Source organism: Hetaerina americana, unplaced genomic scaffold, assembly GCF_022747635.1.
Source record: "Hetaerina americana unplaced genomic scaffold, ioHetAmer1.1.p SCAF_1, whole genome shotgun sequence".
Taxonomy (NCBI): domain Eukaryota; kingdom Metazoa; phylum Arthropoda; class Insecta; order Odonata; family Calopterygidae; genus Hetaerina; species Hetaerina americana.
The window spans coordinates 117,408,779-117,430,023 of NW_027286069.1; the positions used below are offsets into that span (position 1 = coordinate 117,408,779).

Below are 21,245 nucleotides of genomic sequence, written 5' to 3' on the forward strand. Positions count from 1 at the left end.
ATTTTCTTAAGAAGAGTTCTGTTTAATAATACCAGCATCTTAATGATAAAAATAATAATACATTTTATTTGTCCAGCGATCAAGTAATTACAGCTGTTACACTTGATATAAGACCTGTCAGGGAAAAGTGACAAAATACATTTGTGGATACAAGACACATATTAGGTATTATTAAGAAATTAAGCAATTGAATAAAACATTTTTAATTTTAAGAACCTAAGTAGATTGACTTTAAATGCAGCCACACTTTTATGGGCCTTAATCTTAGCTGGGAGTTTATTATAAAGCTGAAGGCCCATAAAATTTGGGCCAGCACCTGCAGTTTTTGTACGCATCATATAAAACGTGCAGCTGCTCATTCTGCCTTGTAGAATATTTGAGGATATTACAATTTTTCACATACTCAGATAGATTTCTTTTTGTATGTACTACTACATGAAAAATATAAATACATGGCACTGGCAATACATTCAATTTTTTAAACAGGGGACGGCAAGGGGCATTGTCTTTTCCAAAACTCATTAGCCGAATGGCTCTTTTTTGAACCGTGAAAATAGCCAAAGCCTTAAATGATGAACCCCAGTAAAGGGTACTATAGGTGAACATCTGTGTATCAAAATCAATAGTATCCCTAGTTGCTTTGATATAAAATGCAGTTTATTTTAGCCTGTCATTAATTTTCAGTATTAAAGACTGTTAAATGTTGTATTGTTGCATTGTATAACAATTTTCAAGACTCTGTTAGGGAACTAAATGCCCAATGCCAAAAGCAGGCAATGCACATCACCACCAATAAAAATGCACAAAAATAATTGGTTAACAGGCAGGGTACCTTGATGGTGTACTGAAATATAACAGTGATGTAGAAATTGGTTTTACAAACATATTATCCATTTATATTTTTGTATAAATAGCATTGTCAGTGAGACACCTAAATTGCATTGTGACAGCCACCACCATGATAGGTAATGAAAACTGATTATACAAGATCATGATAAATGTATATTAAAGGGGTTTTATATTTATTACTGTTGAAGTAATTTTTATTTAATGAAATCTGTTCCCATTTTTCAATTGATATAAAAAATTAGCACCTTGTAAATAACAAAAAAAGTTAATTTTATTTTGAATAAAGTTTTGACCCGAGAAATATGTAGTGCTCAATTATTATATTTTGGGTAAATATTTTCAAATAAATTATATTTTTACTAGCCATAGTGCTGGATCATGGCTTTGAATATCATATTCTAAGTATTTTGATTTATTCTTACTAAAAAGCCTGCAGAGTTGTAGGCTTCTGGTTGGGGACCACTCTTAATTTTAAAATGCATGGGTTATTTCAAATTCACATGACACATAACATGAATTGATAATAACATAAAACATATTTCAAATTCTATGTTCAAATTAGGAAGGTTTTACTGTAATTGGTTGGCTCAAGTGAGGCCTCAATACATTCAAGACATTTTGTTAATGGATGGATAATATAACTTAATAACTTATTGCTGTGAAGAGACATTTGAGATTGCATAATCCATTCCATTTGGGAGATCAATCATTGCTTGCTCACTGATGCTTTTATCGACATATCCTTGAATACTTCAAAAATTGTCTAAGCCGTGAAACTAAAATTTTTAAAAAGTCTCTTGAATATTTCTTAAAGTCCAACAAAAGAAACATTTTTTAACTTCATGTTCAAGTAATAAAATTAATATTTTCTATAATTTCTTAAGAGTTATTTCAAAAGTGTGGCTGCACATATTACCTGTACCCCCTGTAATTTGAAATGTAAAATGCTCAAGAATATTCCTTAGAATCCTCATAATCATGAGGCATTTTTACCTCCAGAGAGATAATTTTTTTAAGACTCAACGAAATAATACCAAAATTGACCATAAACTGTGACATAATATGAAATCTCTGCCAGGAATCAAGTTTTTGAATTGTAAAATGCTGTCAGTGGCAATGGGAAAAACAATTGTAGCTTGGTTTGGTAGAAAAAAGAGTGGTGAATTTTTTAATGTTGCTCTAATACATCTAGATCTTTTCTATTTCAATAAGCCATTTATAAATATATGATCCTACCAATCAATGTCATTCAATGCAAGTCTTTTACCTGACTGTGTAAATTTCATTCATCATTCTTTCTTGAAATAACAATCCGAAATACAGGTATGTTTCATATCCTGTATCCTGTGGATCAAGTTTATTGGGTAGCTGTTCTTAAGGAATCCATGAAAAGCATGAGGAAATAGAAATTAGTTTTCTGGCTCTTTTCAGCATATACATTCTCTGATAAGGTAAAAATGTGGATCTAGTACCTTGCCATAATATAGGTATAATATTTTGATAAATTACTCTGATTTTCTTCAAACAGCCAGCCTTTGAGGAATAGATGTTGGAAATTGAAAATGTGCTCCACATTAATCATTTATTGCCATAGGTTATCAATCAAAGGATTGGTTTGTAGCAGCTATTTATACTATCCTGTTCCCTGTCAATCTCTTTATCCTGCCGTGTCTTCTTCATACTAGTATTTTCTTTGCCTGCTACTCATTCTAGGCTTTCCTTTGTAATCCTTCTCCTATATGTTTCCTTATGGTTTTCATCAAGCAATCATGCATCAGGCTATGAACAATTAGTTTTTCTTCTTGTTAGTGTTCTCCATAGACTTCTCTTTTCACTCACCCTTGAAAGTACTTCTTCAAATGTTGCTTGGTTTACCTATTTTATTTTCAGTTTTCTTCTGCAACACCACATTTCCACTAAGTCAAATATTCTTTTTATCTGCTGATCCATCATCCAAATCTAACCTTTATAGAAAAGTAAATTCCATATATAACTTTCAAAGAATTCCTTCATTATGTTTATACTATTCCAATTTATTGTTATTAGTTCCTTCTCATTACATAAAACATTCTTTGTTATTCCTTTTTTGTTTTCTTTATCTCTTTTGGTTCTTCTGCGACTAATGTTCCTGCTCTGGATGAATGGAAAACTTCCTCTACTTGTTCCAGTGTGTCTTTCCCTTTTCTTACTTGTAGACTTTCTTAGCCACTTAAACTGAATATCATTATCTTCATTTCGATCTTGCGTATCTGAAGGTGGTAGTTTTTCTTCCCCATCTACATATTTGCATCTACATTAAATCTTTCAAGGTCATTTTTTGTATGAATTTTGCAGCACAAAAATCATTATCCTTGTCTAGATTTTTTAAAAATAACTTTAAATTTATTTGACTTGATTGCCTGGGCATTTGATTTTATGTTGTGCAATTCCTGCATACTTGTAAATGGTGACTCTGTTAAAATACCTGTTACAGTATCTTCTCTCTTAAAATTGGTCTTCTTTCTTCTCTGCCAGTATGGATATGTTATTGGAATATCACAGCTTACTTATCCTTTCTCCTTGAATTCATGTACATACTATTCAACTTTCCTTAATCTCATTCATAACCTTCTCAATAAATACATTGAATATCAATTGTGATAATTATTAGCCCCTCTACTCCTTTCTTTATTTTAGCTTTCTTTATTTACAAACTTTCAACACATCTCACTACTACTGTCTGTTTAGAGCATTCATCAATCTCCTATCATTGTACTGTACTGCGATATCCTTTAGGGAATGTAGCATCATATTCCATTTCTTGTCACCATAGGCTTTCTCTAGACAGAGGAATTCAATATAAGTCAGTTGATTGTTCTGTATCATCTGCTCTATGATTAGTCTTAGAGCAAGAAAAACTTCTCTTGTTCCTTCATGTCTTCTAAATTTAAATTGGTCCTCACTGAAATACACTTCTGATTTCTTCTCAATTGTTCTGCCTCTTCCTTTTTTGGTATATGAATGATTACATATGATATTTGTACTTTTCTCTCTCTTCTATTTGGTCCAGTACTTTTTCTCTGACCTGCTACTAAAATTCCAGTTTTCGTTGTTTCCAGCTATATTTCTTCAATTGATCCTATGCTTTAATATTTTTCCATTTCCTTTTTAAAATGCCTGCTGAAAATCCAAACGTGACTCATTTTCCTTCAACCTGCATTCTGTAATCTGTACCACTGAGTCTTCATTCTCTTCTTAATCTTCATAAATTTCAGCTGGCGCTTCATTAGCACTAAATTGTGGTCACTGTCAATATCAGTCCTTAATAGCATTTGCAGTCCTTTGTATGTCTCCTAAATCTCTGCTTAATGAGTATGCAATCAATGTGATGTATTCTTACATCTTCTGGTACTTTTCACATGTATTTTCTTTGTGGATGGTATGACCACTAATGCACCACTAGTTTGCTTCATTCATGGAATTCTTCCAGCCATTCTTCTCTTTCATTTTCTCTAGATCATATCCTTGTAATGCATTTCCTTAATGGCTTTCTCTAACAATTACATTCAAATTTCCAAGGGCAATTAAATTTTCTTCCTTATTTGCATTTTTTATTTCCCTGGCGTTATTGTCATTTGCCCCTCCATTCCGTCAAATTCATTGTCAGTCGCTGTCATGCCAACTTGCACCATTACAGTACCTGTGTATTTCATTGCTATATTCACTGTAATGATTCTTTCATTGCCCTGTAGGGGTCTTTGCTCTCATTGCAGCACTCTTCCATAATATGATATTCACTTGCAAATTTCCATTCATGAAGCCTCTCTGTGTGATCCTCCTGTTGCTGCCATTCTTAAAGTCTCCTTCTTCAGGCCATTTTCAATTCACTTACGCCTGAGATGTCTAACCACATTCTGCCTTTACATTCCCCAACCTCCTGTATGCCTGGAGTGACCAGACTTTCCAAGATCTGATACTAAAATGATTGACACTGATGTGGAGTGTGTCAGTTTGACCCACCATGCATAGGCCAGGGGATTCACTTTACCAATCAAATTTGCAGAGTTTCACAGTATTCTTGAGGAATATGGGGAGTGCATATGTGATACAATGATGAAAAGTAAATAATAATAAAGAATTAAAATTACCACCTTTTCATACTGAATAAACTGTTTTTTATAATGTGTATTATGGTTCAGTGAGCCATCAATAAGTACAATATCTTCACTTAAGATACACCTGAAGACTGTGTTGCACATAAAAATGGCTCATTGACCAAAATAGACATAATAAAAAATAAAAATTTTGATTGATGGGAAAAGTACAGAATTTTTACTCTCCATTATGGATTCCTTTTATATCATCTTGCCTGCAACTGTGAACTAAGAGTCAATAGTACATTAAAATGGTATATTCATAGTGCTTCGAAATTATATTGCCGGCCGAACTCAGTGGCGGCGGGGTAACGTCGTCGTCTACCAATCCAAGGGTCATGGGTTTGATTCCCACCTGGGTAAGTTTTCCTCCACCTTGGGCTTGGCTGTTTGTAAACATCTCCTCTGTTGATAGTTCAATGTAAAGACCAAAAAGTGCTGTTTTCGGGCTAAGGCTAAATAAATATATTTTAATTGAAGGTATAGAGACACAAGATTTTTGGTCTGGGAAACCTGAAAAAATCAGCAAATGTTTCAGTCAGAAACGAGTGGTTACCCCAAATAATTGTGACTCACATTTAGCGCAAAGGTATCTTTATAGAAAGGAATTAGTTGCAAAAAGGGAGATATCAAATATGTCATTCGATGATAGAAAGGATTAAGATTTGATCAATCCTTACTAAATAGGGATGGAGGAAAATGTTCTAGTATTAAACAAACTATTGTGATCCAAATTCAAGATTTAAAGTCAATGAAAACTGGATTAAACTTATTTATAGATATTTTCCATTTTCTTGTCACATAAGTTTTATCTTTTTATTGGCAAATGTAGCCCCACAAACAAGAGGTGAATATTTATATCAAGAATACTGTTTATATGAACAATATGAGAATGGCTACTGAACTGGTATGATTCATAACTTAGTTTGAACTGCTTCAAGCGATTAAATTAGAGTAAATTTAAGTTACTGCATTTCCTTGTAACATAGTTGAAAACAAACAAATATAAAAAATAAACTCCCTCTAGAGTTTATCCCTAAGACAAACCCCTGTTGAAGACAAACAAATCCCTATTGGAGTCATTCAATGAAATATAAAAATCAATGTTACAAATACCAAACAGATATGCTTGTGTATAAAACATAGTACTAATACAAATTAATGTCAAAAGTTCGAAATAGATATTTAGCACCACCAGTGAAAAGAGAAGAAATTCTATAGGCTGCATACTTCCACTGGATAAAAACCAGCATTCAAGGATCAACAGTGTACAACTATAAAAATTCCTTTGAAAGAGGGTTTGACTGTAAATAATTTGTAGTGTTTTATTGTTTTTGATTGCCATAGATGTTACAGCAATGCAGGTTATCATTCCTAAAAATATATGAAGTGGCTTGGAAAACTTCATGAAAGTTGCTTTGTTTTTCTTTTCATTCATGATAAGAGGAGTTTCTACTGTATGTATTATAATATTGTGAGATTAAGAGTATCCAGCCATGGCTGTGAAAAGATCACAATTTTTAAATATTTCGTTTTTTTAAATATTTTTATCCTAGATAATTTAGGGATCAATTGCTTTGGATCTTAGTGCATACCTTTTTCCAAGAAACTCTTTCTCCAAAACCAACACATTTAGATTATTATTGTGTTGAAATTTACTAAGCTTTTTGTCTGTGAAAGGTTGCTTATTGATTTATCTACATCCACAAGCTGATCATTTTTTCCTCTGGTGATTCACATCTACATGTACTCCAGCTGAAAACGGTAGGTCTTAGAGAGTTTTAGGGTAATTGTTTGTCAGCATTATCACGTCTTTCTCATTAGGTTATCATGTCATTAATTCATGGCTTATTCTTCATTTCCTCTCTTAGCTTATGCATTCAATAATCCCTTTCATCTTAATTCATGACGCTTCTATTTTTTTCAAATTTGGTTGCATTTGGAACATATTTTTGCTTGACAGTTATAAGTTATAAAATGTTCCAAAGGCAGTGAAACTCAAAAGCATTTTTGAATTGTGGCAAAAGCTTGTGATAATTGAAACTTTTTCATCCCAAATCTTATCATCTACCCAACGTTATCAGTAAACTCCCACTAAGACAACCAATCCTTCAGCATTTTACCCTCATATTCATATTTTACCTATAAATTGTCGCGTTAAATCAAAATTCACTCAATTTTTTTGCTTTAAATTTCTCATTTTTATTCATTTTCACTGTAAAAAGCCCCAAATCCACATACATACTCATTATTTGTAGTCCATGCTCCCCAAACATTTATCAATAATTTGAACAGATTATCCACTCTTTTTTATTAATCAAATTATCTAAATATCAGTCTTCATTGTTACTCCGTATCTTCTCATAGCTCAAGGTCTAACTCATGATTCCTTGCATCTCAGAGCATCACACTTGACATCATATTTCTACATCTACTATTCTAATGAATTTCTCCAGCTTCACATGAAATTTATGCTGTCCATATAAATTTTTTTTTACTTTTTACAAATTTTTTGTTACTTTTTCTGCAATTCTATACATTTAAACATCCGATCATTTATCTTTTACTAACAGTTTCTTCTTTATTATATATATATATATATATATATATATATATATATATATATATATATATATATACCTCATTTATTGTTCATTGAGTTGGCTAGTGCCTACTTTCAACCCCTAAAATCAACTGATTTGCCAATAATATTACAGTTATAAATGGAGCAGTATGCAAGACATTATGAGTGTGTCTTCAAATCCTTTTTTTTAAATTTGATATGCATTGTTGCTTCTTTTCAGAAAAATAATCCAGATAAATAAAGTCTTCACCATAGATCAAAGCTGAGATAACTGTTCTATGTGCTGATATTTTTTTCCATCACAAACAAGTGTTTACAAATTCATAATACTTGCAGTTTTAGTCCTACCACTGCATTAGGCGCCTGAATATGGGATTACATCTGTGGCATATTTTCATAGTCCATTTGTCTATCTTATTCTGGATTGCATATGCAGAAAATATTTACATTCAAATATTTTAGAATTAAGGGAAATAAAAAACCAAATTTATGAATCAAAACATACAATATTACTATTACCACATGTGTTCTTTCATGGAGAAAATATCTGCTTAAGAGACAGAACTTTTTACTGTAAACAAGTGAAAAATGTCTAGAGCATCACTCGGTAATTTGAGAACAAATTCTTGACTTTTACAATAAAACAAAATTCATTTTTATTTTTGACTTGAATTCTTAATTGAAGTGAATGATGTTGCAGGTATCAGTTTTATTAGGAAAATAATGTTGAAATGATAGATGATGCTTTTCTTTAATATTCTTTATGTATCAGTAGTTTTATGATAAAATAAATAATGAATTTGGAGCCATCATCTGTAAGCTTTCCCTTGTACTTACTAATCTACCAATCATGCTCCTTTTCCTCTTACAGCTAGCATGGATGAGTAATGTGTCTCAAGCTACCTACCGTCTTTTTTTCCACTGTATTTGTACCTAAAGTTTTCCCACTCTGTACATGCCGAGGGCTCTATTTCACCCTTCTCTCCCTGACCTCCGTTGCATAGGACTTTGGCAGTTGCCCAGCCAGTGTGCCTCTCTTACATGTGTGCCTCCTCTCCTCTTGCACCCGCAGGGGAACCTAGTGCCCTCCCCCTTCTCACCCACCATTGGAGCAAGCCCAGTCACCCTTGCACCCCCACGTTTGTCCTTTGATGGAACAGTAGGAGATCTCAACTCCAACCCCACGACCAGCTCAGGGAGTTCTCGCCCAATGCCTCACTTCCAGAGGCTTCTTGCTAATTTGCAGGTGAGGGGGGTTGAGGGAGTGCCCAGAATGACGCACTCAGGACATTTGTTTAGACATTCCATTTGAGATTTTGGGCTCACATAGCTAGCTAGCACTTTTTTCTTTAATTCTATCCCCCCATGCACCATATACTCTTAGATATCCACTTTTATATTTACACCTGATACCAACTTCCAAAATTGCTATTGCCTTCGTTAAAGTTAAATGTATTGCTGCTTTTTTCCTTAAGGATACCATCAGTTATGGGGAATGCTTGGAATGTGCTCACTGCTCCTCTTTAGATATCTCTGCATGTATTATTCACACTTCTTATTCAGACAAACTTACTCATTTTACCTTTCTCACTATTATTGATTTCAAACATTTAGTGGCTTGGCTGCTTTAATATTTGAATTTAAGATCCGTATCTCCACCTCTTATTTCATGTGTGGTATTATAGAGTAGCCAAGTGTATGCATAGCTGGTTACTCATTGGTGGTATGCAAATGATAATGAGTTAAGGACTCTCCAATTAGTTTTAAAAGAAAAATCATGATATTCTATTTGGAATTATACAATAGTGATATTGTTTCATAGGTTAAAATGAACTACAACTCTGGATGCTTTTTCCAGAGTTGTAGTTTATTTTAAATTATGGACTCATTATAAGGTTTTTCATGTACATTTTTTATTGTTTACATCCCTCAAATAACGTTCAGAACATTTTAAGGGCACAGTGAATGATGTATGCAGTAGAAGTTCAGGTGCTAAGTACAAGGGTAGGCTGAAAAGTAATGCATGCATGCTTGTAGAGAGTGAACCAAATGACCTCCAGAAGTGTGCCAGGTGGCAAGTAGAATAACATTCCCCCTCAATACTCATGCGCAGGTTTGAGGTCGTTTCATTCACCCAGTGTATTTCGAGAAGCCCAAGTATGGAGTTGTGTTCCAATGCTATGTCAACACAAGTCAAACGGCATGCTGTTATCGAATTTTTAATTGCTAAAAAATTGACTCCTACTGAGGTTCATCAATGTTTAAAGGCTGTTTATGGTGACCATGCTGTTGATGGATCTACTGGTCTACTGGATGGGTAGTAAAATTTCGTGGTTGCAAGCAAGAAAAAGTTCAAAAGACAACCAGCCACAAAAAAATTTCTTTTGACAGCGTTTCGGTATGCTCACCGAATTTGTGTGACCGATTTTCTGGAACGAGGGGCAACGGTAAATTCTTCTCAGTACATGTATGCAGACTCTGAAACACCTCCAATGTCATGCTTGTCATTCTAAAGGCAGCCGGGGCATCAATAATCTTGCAACATGACAACACTCGTCCACAAACCTCTCGCGCAACTGAAGAGGCTCTGTGAAACCTGAAATTTGAGCCGATACCACACCCTCCTTATTCCCCCGATCTTGCACCTGGCGATTTTTATTTTTTTCCTCAACTCAAGAGACACCTCAAGAGTAATCATTACACCTCGAACGATGAATTGAAGTCAGCTGTCAAGTCCTGGATTCAAGAAATTCGGAAGAGTTTTTCAGCGACAGAATGAAATTACATGTTACACATTGGGAGAAATATTTGTTAGCCTTGACGGTGACTACGTCGAAAAATAAATATATGATTAGGAAACTTAAGAATTGTACTTAAATGTACTTTGTGCCCGATCTTGCGATTTGTTTTTGTTCGCGCTCCACAAGCATGTGTGCATTACTTTTCAACCTACCCTCGTAATTATCTCTTTATTTCAATCAGCAGAGTTGAGTAAGAGAAATCTTTTTTCTGTCTTCTGGTAGGTTACATCTAGGGATATATACTTTTCAGATATAAGTAATTAGTATATAAAACATAAATATTAACTAACAAGTCAGCTTAGGGGTGAATGGAGAGTGCAGCATCTCTTGCCATTAATCCCTAGTCTGCAGTCAGTAAAGGAAATTAAGGTTTGGTCTTAAAATTTAGAGGGCAGAGTGTGATGCATATTTTCTTTTTGAATAGTTCTGGCAAATATTTTACACCTTAGTAATCACAAATTGTTCATTTGAAGAAGGATTCAAAGCATAATTTAATTCAAAGGTCTATTTCCATGGGCTTTTTTCGTTGTCTCTAATAATGTAATAAGGAAGTTATTAATATTTCCAGTGTTAACCATAAACTTGTGCGATTTTATTTATCTGTGGGTAACCTTAAAACCTATCATATGTAATCATGTCTCAAGAGACTTTCATTCTAGATGTATCCTACTTTTAATGAATTTAGTGTTTTTCCCAAGTATTTTGTGTTATTCTGGAGTTAAAACTTCCTACATTGGGATAATGAACATATATTCTGAAGTGGGTGAAATATTATAGGCCAAATTTGGCCAAATGCAGTTGATATAAAAGTGCATTAATTGCTCATCAGCTAAATGATAACAGATTTTTTTCATAGTTTTTATTCAATTATAGAATATTTACTTCCAAGTAGTAGAAAATATTACCTTAGTCCATATTTTTCATAAATTGCTATTAATATGGTGCTTATTGGTTTCAAAATTACCATGTAACATCCCATGAACGGCCTGATTTGAATATTCGTTTGAGCATTTATAATGTTGATCTTATAGCATTTTTATTGGTATACATCAAAACTGAATTGGCAAAGAAATTTCAACCTGGTCTAGCCGCCTGGTGCTCTTCAATAAATATGGTGAAATGATTTTTGTGATGCCATATATTTTTCTGGCATGCATATCATTTATATATATTTATTGGAACTAATTGCAACTGCATAATTTGTTCTTTAATATTGAGAATTAATGTTAATTTTACAAGGGATGATTAAGTAAATCCTTACTAATCTGGGCCTAGCTAACCTATTCTCCTGTGTATGTGGACAAGTCCAGGCATGTACTTCTGGTGTTTCTCATGACCCCTATTTAGGGGTCATAAGAGGCAGCACTGCTACACTCTGCCAAAAACTGTTTAGCTCACAAGTTTCTATAAATATGGTTGAAAATTATGATCACATTTCATTAGATATTCCATTTATACATTCAAAAGTATAAAGAAACTATTTTTACATGAAACAATCACATTTTGCAGATGTAAATCGTGCATTTGAAACAGATTGCTAATTCCTTCCATGTGATTTTGTGACTCTCAGTATGCTGGGTTCTTTATAATTATGGAATCTTAAGCATGGAAAAAACTACAGTGACAATCGACAATAGCATCAAAGAAGGGTGTCAGTGAGTAGAAACATAAATTAGAGAATTAAACAAGGTTACTTTTCTGGAGAAATTGTGTGTGAAGGTTTCCACAAGGGCAATTCAAAAAGTAAGGTTTCCTATTTTTTTTCATGAAAAATCAAATTTATTCTCAACTTTGCATGTATCGTTGAAAAGGTTGAGCATTTAGCTATTTTTCTAAATAGTCGCCTTGACGATCAATCACTTTTTGCAACCTTGTAAGCAGCTTTTTAATACTGGTGTTGTACATTTCTCCCGCCGCGTCACGAAGCCAACAGACGACTGCTTCTCCGATAAACATTCATCGCTCTTCAGTGGAAGTGCACGGTTAGAAGTGTAAGGACATCAAAAACGTGCGGAAGTGGTGCAGGGAGTTTTTTGATGGCTGGGAAAACGTCCACGATGAGCAGTGGTCGGGGCGGCCGAGTTTACCGGAATCAACGGTGGCTCCAATTGACGAGATGGTGCGCAATAACCGGAGAATTACCCTTCATAAGATAAAGGAAGGACTTAATGAAGAGAGTGGCTACTTCTCTGTGCAGAATATTGTGTCCGAGGTCCTCGGTTACAACAAGGTGTCTCACCAAAGGAGTGTGTTTGCATCATGACAATGCACGTCCACATGTGTCACATCAAACGACTACCCCACTCAATGAATTCGACTGGGATATCATCGACCACCCTCCTTAGAGCCCGGATGTTGCCCCCAGCAACTACCACTTGTTTCCCACTCTCAAAAAACACCTCGGAGGACAGAAATTCAAGTCAGAAAAGGAAGTGCAAGAAGCAGCCGTCAGTTGGCTTCGTAACGCGGCGGGAGAAATGTACAACACCAGTATTAAAAAGCTGCTTACAAGGTTGCAAAAAGTGATTGATCGTCAAGGCGACTATTTAGAAAAATATCTAACTGCTCAACCTTTCCTATGATGTACACAAAGTTGAGAATAAATTTGATTTTTCATTAAAAAATAGGAGACCTTATTTTCAAATCGCCCTCGTATTAGGAGTTTGGTATCACTTCATACACTATCCAAATTGAAAATGAAGAACAATAAGGTCAATCTATTGGCTCTTACGTTTGAATAAAATTTACAATAAATGGAAATGGGAAGGCTGGTTAGGAAATTATGTTATTGGAGTATGAAGAATAGCAAGAGGCCACCCACTGATGTTATGTGGATTAAGTATTGCATGGAATAGACATGCATGGCCCTGGCAAGGTGCAGCATTAAAATTTTGCCAAAATATTACTTGCAGAGAACTTCACTGTACTTCAATATAGGTTGGATATGATGTTTAGAATAAAGGTGTGTCATGAGTTTTGATGCTGTTGAACCATTTCCAAGAACTGATGACTGAGGGCAATTTACAGTAATTTCTGATCTAAAACACTGAAGAATTGGGCATGTACTGAAGAGCTTCGACTGAAAATATGCCAGCTTTATGAAGTGTATCCAAGGTTCCTGGGTGATACATTGGTGAAGAAAGGGTGTCTATATATTTGTGTGCTAATGCCAATCAGAGCCACTAGTTGAAGAATATTGCTATGTGATTATTTCAACAACCTTAAACCTGAGGAAGATAAGTTAATGTACCCTATCTACATCAAAAGAATTCAGCACATGCTTTTTTTGGGATCATCATAATGAACTGACTCCATAACCATTTTTTACCCCTAATTATAAAATACCAAATCAATATTCTGAATATTCCTAAGGAATAAATGGAAGTGTTTTTTTATTAGATATTGAAATGATTTATTAATAATTATATGAAAATAATGTCTCAGTGAGAAAAATGGCTGTCTTTGTCTCTGAGAAATGAAATAGATCAAAAAACAACCATAGTAGTCAACCTATGGGTTGGTGTGATAAGTAAGTTGTTCGTAATCCATGTTCGCACCCACTTATCCATGATCATTATAACTATTATTAGTATTTTTGGTAGCAGTCAACTTACTATTTTCCCATTTACAAGATTTTTGTCACTTCAGGTTTGTAATTGCAATAGCTAAATAATCTGGAATAGTTTGGACTTAAACCCAAAAAATTAAAATGCTGATTTTTACTGATTACCATCATGAAAAATTTTAAGTTCTGTGTTATGTTGTGGAGTTCTTCAAAAATATGAGACAGGCAGTGACCCTGCAATATGTATGTATGGATGGCTTTAAAAATATGTGATCAACTACTGAAATTCATGTTTTTGTTTATAAAAATGAACATAGTCAACTGTTCAGGATTTGATCTATTTCATTTTCATCGCATAATCAAGTATTGTTTTAAGTGAAAAAGGACCATCTTTGTAGCTTCTATTTTTCTTTATATTTCATGAATTATGTTTTTCAATTGTTTCCAGCTCAACTTTGTGGAAATTCATGTTAATTAAATGAAGAATACAATGTATCTTTCCACTGTCTTTTATTCACATACAACCAGTTTCAACGCTCAAGCGTCATCATGATAATGACGCTTGAGCGTTGAAACTGGTTGTACATGAATAAAAGACAGTGGAAAGATACATTGTATTCTTCATTTAATTAATTATGTTTTTCTTTTTAAGGACCTCTGTGATTCTTATTTGACTTGGAACAACTAAGGCTTGTTTTCATTAATCATGCTACTTTTGTGAAATCATGCAATTGAGAACAATTGTTTTTTGAGCTTTAAAGCTTAACTTTGTTCTTAAAATAAATTATATTGATTCTCATTTAGTTATAGTTAAAAATAATGTTTTGAAATATTTGATAATGATTACTTGGAATATTTTAGTTAAAAAATAATAAAGTCATTGCCTGAGCTTCTAACAGCCAAATTTAACCACTGCATCTAAATATTGAGCTGATTGGCTGATGTAAAACATTTTTTTTATTATGAACTAGATTTTCAAGGTGTTAGGCTGTTGGCATTTTAAAGGAACTTTAATACTTAGAGTTTTAAAAACTGGGATTTTTTTATAAATTTAGTGATGGAGGTAGCATTCTTGTCATAGTCTTTCACATGATATATATATTCTTAAATTTAGTATCATAAATTGAAGGCTACAAGGAAAAGGTATAATTAATAATTTCTGAATGAATGATCAAAATGTATGTTGCATATTCAAGTTGAGGTGTCTTGAGGGTTGAATGCGTTTCATTGAATAGATATAATTTGTTGATCAATCAATTAATATCAAGTTTTCTTGCTTCTCATTTTCTGATATTCAAATATATATCATAAACGGCTTTCTGTTATTTAGTGTGTGCATGATGCATGTTTTAAATTTTAAAGAGTATTTCTTTCGAAAATAATTAATTAATCTTTTATAAAGAAATCTATGTATGATTCAGTTCACCGAGATTTTCTAGAACTTTAATCACACAAAGCACAGAACTTTTGGCCTTTGCAGGCATTTGGAAATTCACGGGGTCACCGCATGGTGGCCACTGCACAGGAGGAAATACAAGCAGCAATTGACCGAGATGACTATGGTGCTTCTGAATCCACTCATGAAGATGCAAGTCCAGTGGTTGTTTTAGGAAAGGGTAAGGTCATTTCTGACTTGATGTGCACTTACCACATTTCCTCCATGAATCTCTTTTTATATCACTTGCTACGTTAGATAGAAACCTTCTTACCAAAAAGTTTTTTAATCCTGAAAAAATGCATGAGATCCCTCATTTCTTCATAAAGAAAAAAATATGTATGTAGGTAGTACAGAGAAGATCCCACACAAATCATATGACTTTTGAATACTTCTCAATGTTATGCGGTATGATTTTCTTTATTTACTGTTGCGAATAACAATAAAATTTTCTATGTGATGCGTACTCATTGCTATGTATATTGACTTCCTTTGAATCCTCTATAAGCTTACTTTGGGGTTAGGAATCAGTTTTTGTATAGGTTATAGTTTTTACTAGTGCATATCTTTTTGAAAAATAATTAAGAACCACCCCTCATTTCCCAGTTCATATGAACTTTGTCATTGGTATGAAGATATACTTTTACGGTTCATCCACCATATTTAAATTCATGGTAGTCAAACAAATTATCTTACTTTGAAAACCTTTGACAACTCAAGAAATAAGGATGGCATAATCATGAAAAAAATGCTTCTTAATATTTTAGAAACATTGTTAAATGTGAATACACTACATTTTATATGTATTGAAATAATATGAAACCAGTTTTAGAGTTCCATTCCACGTCTGTCCCCCTAAAATGTGATGCATGAGTCTTTCCTTTGATGTAAATACCATCATGAGTTTTCTCTCACTAGCCAAAGTGTTTGCTTTTAAATGACTCAGGCGCATCACATCGCTTTATGATCATTGCTTAATTATCATACAACTTATTAGAGCCATTTTGCCATATTCCCACAGCTTAATTCTGAGACTAAGTTTTATTTATTTAAAGACTTTATTGGGGCGAGATGGAGACTTAATAGTCCATTCTTCTACCCAACCCCCACATATTTCATTGGAGACAATTACAAACACCCAATTCCTAGGTGGAGGAAAACCCACCCAGGCGGGAATGGAACCTATAACCTCTGAGTTGGCAGACAAGGATGTTATCCCAACGCCACCAAGGCCAGCTAGGTTCAAGTCGGCGCTCTTGGTGTGAAATATTTGTACTACAAAGCATTAGGAGTTTCCTGTTCTTTACAAGTGAATCACACTGGTTAATGGAACAATATTCACCATCTTGTCTCCTTTGCAAACGTATCCCATATATGCAGTTATAACCTTTCTTAATATTAGGTCAGAGAGTATCGCTATGACCTTCATAGAAGTTTCATACTCTTGGTGGGTGGTGAGCATATGAGTGTGCACACTAGCCTCTGTATACAAACACCTTTAACTTATGGGCACCTCGGAGTTAGGGACAGTATTACTTCCCTAAGGCAGATTTTTATTTGATGCTATTTTAGCTTCATCTCATACATGAACACACTCAATTTAAACCAGCAAAAGTTCTTTGAAATACACTAAACTCTTGATTATTCCTACCACCCTCTCTTTGTCTAGCTCCTTCAAATTTCAATAAACCTACAATCGTAAAGACAATTAAATGCCTTGAAACCTCAATATACTTTTTAATAAACACCAGTTCAAAATAACTTGGCTTTCTTAAAAGTAATTAATTACTCAAAATCTAAAGTTCAAGTTCAAATTATTACAACATCCACCGTATTCACCAGATTTGGGTGCACTGTCTTTTTTTATTTCCAAACCTGAAAAAAATGTCTCATCTCACTCTGGTATATGCATGTTATGTAATCATGATTGCAAAATGGTAAGTTATTTATCAAACTGGTTAAAGACTAACAGGAATAAATTAATAAATATATATGATTATATAACATATTTGATCTGTTTCTAAATTTCTGTTTCATTCACAAGTAAAATGTTTTCATTTGCAGGGAGCTCAGAAAATTTAAAATTCGACTGGATGATTACCGGCTGGTCCCAGTGTTCCGAAACTTGTGGAGGAACAGGATTTCAGGTTTGTGTTTCAGCATTTATACTTTTAGGGGTGAGGGGTTCACTCTTTTATAATGTGCTGATAATTGTCTTTGATACTGGTGTGTTGTTTTGGTTCCACTAAGAATAGGAGAAGGGAGAGAGAGAGCAGAGAGAGAGTTTATGTTTAGTAAACTACATGACTTGTGTTTGTGAACTAATGCTATTATATTATTTAATTCAGCTATATTGTTGAAGAAATCCCCAAGGGAAATGGCATGAGGATGACTTATGTTTTAGTTCAAGTTCAGTCATAGGAAAAATATGCATTTCAAGGGTGGCCTGAAAAGTACTCGGCCTGAAGATGAGAATGACTATTTATGTTTTCAAAAGTTTTATTTTTCAAAAAATAATTGATATTAATTTTAATCCATTTCATTAAGTAGTTTTTCAGTATCATTATCCATCTCTGTCATGTTCTTCTGGAAGCACTGCTATTGATTCTTGATTGAATATTGATCAGCAAGGAAACTTTTGAGTTTCACCCCATGACAAAATCATGCTTGTATACCCTTGATCATTATGATGCAGCCTGATTTTAGAGCACATTTTGGAACCTTGTACATTGAACATAATTCATTGCATGATCATTCTCGTAAAATGGGGCACTTGCTTAGGGAAGTAATATTCATAAATAACTTAATGTAAAATATGACAATGCATTCCATGCCAAAAATAGTAAATGATGTACAAAGTTTATTCAAAGGAAATTAAGTGTACATTGTTTAGGATTGCGAATCATCCATCTATTCTTCTATCACAGGATGAACCAACCTGAAATGCAAACTCAATTTGCATAAACAAAAAAGAATCAAATTAATTGGTTTATTATTTATGATACATGCTGTAGTCATTTTTACTAGAAAGCTTTGTAGAGACATTCGTTTTTGCTGATCCTTCAAAATTATTTCAAAATGTAGGTCTGCATTATCATTGAACAAAATAATGGCATGTTTAGCCAGTGTATTATTTGAGCAATGCTTCATACCCTTGGTACAATGAAACACTTTCCCATGACCTCCACATCAAATTTAGCCTGCTCTTCTGGACTTTGCACTCCATTGAAGGCTTGTCAAGTTTCTGAATGTGAAACAGGTAAGGGTTTGATTTTGAAATTGTCACATTTGTGCAGAATAGCTGTGTGACATGTACTTTCAGGGGCTTATGGCCAGGCAATTCAGTCTCCTCTGTCATTATTTGTACATATGTACGCTAGCTTTGGCATCTTCTTCCAGAAGAGACCATTCTTATCAAAATTAAAAGCCTGTTCCAGCAGGTAACCCTTAGAATCTACAAGTTGAAGCTTGCTGCTCCACCATGCCTCACAACACCAAGGATGTCACTTCTCCTTGTAAACTTCTAGAAATATATGCCGCTTCCCTAAAATACTTTTTCATGTAATGAACATGAACTTCAACAAAGTGGAGCCAAAAGCCATCAGATTCTTCTTCGGTCATTGAAGATTCTGGCATTGTCATAACTGGTTTGGCAATAACCACTTTCACCCTTCTCACCAATGATAATCTCATTAATAGCATCACATTGCCATTGCTTTTCATTCATCCATTATAGAAGCAACCTTTCAACATCGTTGAGAATACCTAGCCATTGTGTATATATTCTTGTCACTCCCTTTGAAGGATATGTATATCACCTTAGCCTTGTCCTTCTTCTTGAGAATAATAAAAATCTATGATGTAGATTAAGTAAGAAGTAAAGTCTGGACACAAGTTTGGAAAAATATGTGATCTCTATCAACCATAAGATCCTATGGGAATGAGTGGCAAACACAAACTAGTTGTGCCTAGACGCTGATGTGTTCTAGATGCCTCCAGCTGGGGGTGGCATCTTGCGGTGGTTATCATACCATTGATTTTCTCTATGGATCTCTGATGATGCTTGCCAAGTTGGATTTCATTGTGATAGTAAAGATGAGACATATTTATGTTAATTTTTTTTAACCCATTGATTTGTAATCCTTTGAACAACTGGTTGCTTATGGCTGTGCTTCTATTTATCATTCAGCCACATGTAATACAGTGATTGAATTATGTAAATGCCGTGGACCATAATTTGGGGGAAGGGTGGGGGTGAAATTTGAATGTTAGTAGTATTTAGGGGAGGCAACAAACATCTGAGGTCATTTGCACCATCTGGGATGGACAGGAAAGGATGAAGGGTGGAGAGAAACCTGGCATCGGCATTAGCATACTCTTAACAAAAGGCACCAAGGGGTCAGCAGCTTAACCTCCCATCCAAAGGATGACATACTCACTCAAACTGCTCTCCACCAAGCACTCTAAATAGGCATCAAGATACCGCTGAAAAAGATCCATCATCACCAGGATTCGAACCCAGGCCCTCTTGGTGGGAAGCCTGTACAATAGCCTCCACACCACTTGGTCCCCAATTGAAAAAGGGGCAGGAATTGGAATAAGGGGGACTGGAACAAGCAATTACAAATGCACCCTCCCACTCAGATATGGGCCCTGGCAAGTCACAATCACACACTCACCAAGTGTTTATGAGGTGTGACTCCTATTGCTGTGATCTGCCAATGATATTGAAATTACTAAGAAAATAAAAGCTAACAAACAAAAATCTTAACCTAGGTATGCATATGAACTCCATCAGTCATACTAACTATCACACATGAACGCATCAAATGCACAACCAAGGTTTGGAAGGGATCTTAACTTCTTCTTGTGACCCATCAATTGCTTCATCTGTTGCACAAGCAATCACACACAAGAACATACCAAAAGAATACAAGTATCCAAATAAAACGTGTCACTAGGTGGCCATTTGACTTGTAGTGCCAGTCTCTTCATTAAAGTTGATTTTTTTTAGATTCTAGAATGCAGATTGAAAAGATTTTTGTTAGATTGCATTATTTTAGAAAAATTTTGAAAGTTTGAAAATCATATCAAGAAAAGTATTTGTGTTTCAATATCAATATTGGTTGACTACAACTCTCCCTGTTTCCCTTTATTTTAGTAATTCCCTTAAGCCTTGTTAGTTTTCCCATCTAACCTGCATATTTCCCCTTTGTCATTTTTCATTTTTCATTTTTCCTATTCCATCTATATATCTGACGTGAATATTTCCCCTTTATCCTTCTTCATGGGGCTTCTCATTCTATTCTGTTCATTTTAAATCCATCATGTCATAAGGTGCTTCCATCCCCAAAAAAAGTAATACAAAGGTCGTAATGAATTGTATTGTATATGATTTATTTTTCTTTCAACTAAAATTTAATTCAATGCATATTTTCTCCCTCCAGATGAGAGCTGCCCATTGTATGGTTAGATTACACAACACCACACAAAATGTTGATGGTAACTTGTGTGAAGATGCTGGTTTATCAACTCCACCTACAATACAAAAATGTGGTATGGAGGAGTGCCCTCATTGGCGGACAGAGCACTGGACATCATGCGAAGAATCTCGCTGTTTTACATGGAACACAGGTGGGTGTCAAAGAATTTTCACTTAAAAATAAGCCATTTGCAAGGATTATGACAATTGATGATTGCCATATTTAACAAATATTTGTTTCAATTTTTTCTATGTGCAGTATTCTCATACTAATTGAATTTTTTTTCTCATGATAACATTTTCCAAATCCTACCATATTAATGCATGAAAAGTGAGTATTCATATATGGCACGATATTACAAATTCATGATGACATATTACATATTTATTTAATGG

The 21,245-nt window shown here is 34.2% G+C and overlaps 1 protein-coding gene across 8 annotated transcripts in view; it reads left to right on the top strand.

The window, feature by feature from the left end:
- The window catches only part of LOC139695924 (protein madd-4-like), a 108,130-nt gene that overhangs the window by 65,579 nt on the left and 21,306 nt on the right, over positions 1 to 21,245 (top strand). For 5 of the 8 annotated variants that reach the window (XM_071594598.1, XM_071594603.1, XM_071594608.1 and 2 more), the window contains exons 16-19: positions 8,639 to 8,812; positions 15,395 to 15,548; positions 17,432 to 17,514; positions 20,815 to 21,001. In XM_071594598.1, the coding sequence (XP_071450699.1) occupies positions 8,639 to 8,812; positions 15,395 to 15,548; positions 17,432 to 17,514; positions 20,815 to 21,001 (598 nt within the window). The remainder of the gene's footprint in view (positions 1 to 8,638; positions 8,813 to 15,394; positions 15,549 to 17,431; positions 17,515 to 20,814; positions 21,002 to 21,245) is intronic. The other 3 variants (XM_071594599.1, XM_071594601.1, XM_071594602.1) reach the window with 3 other exon arrangements.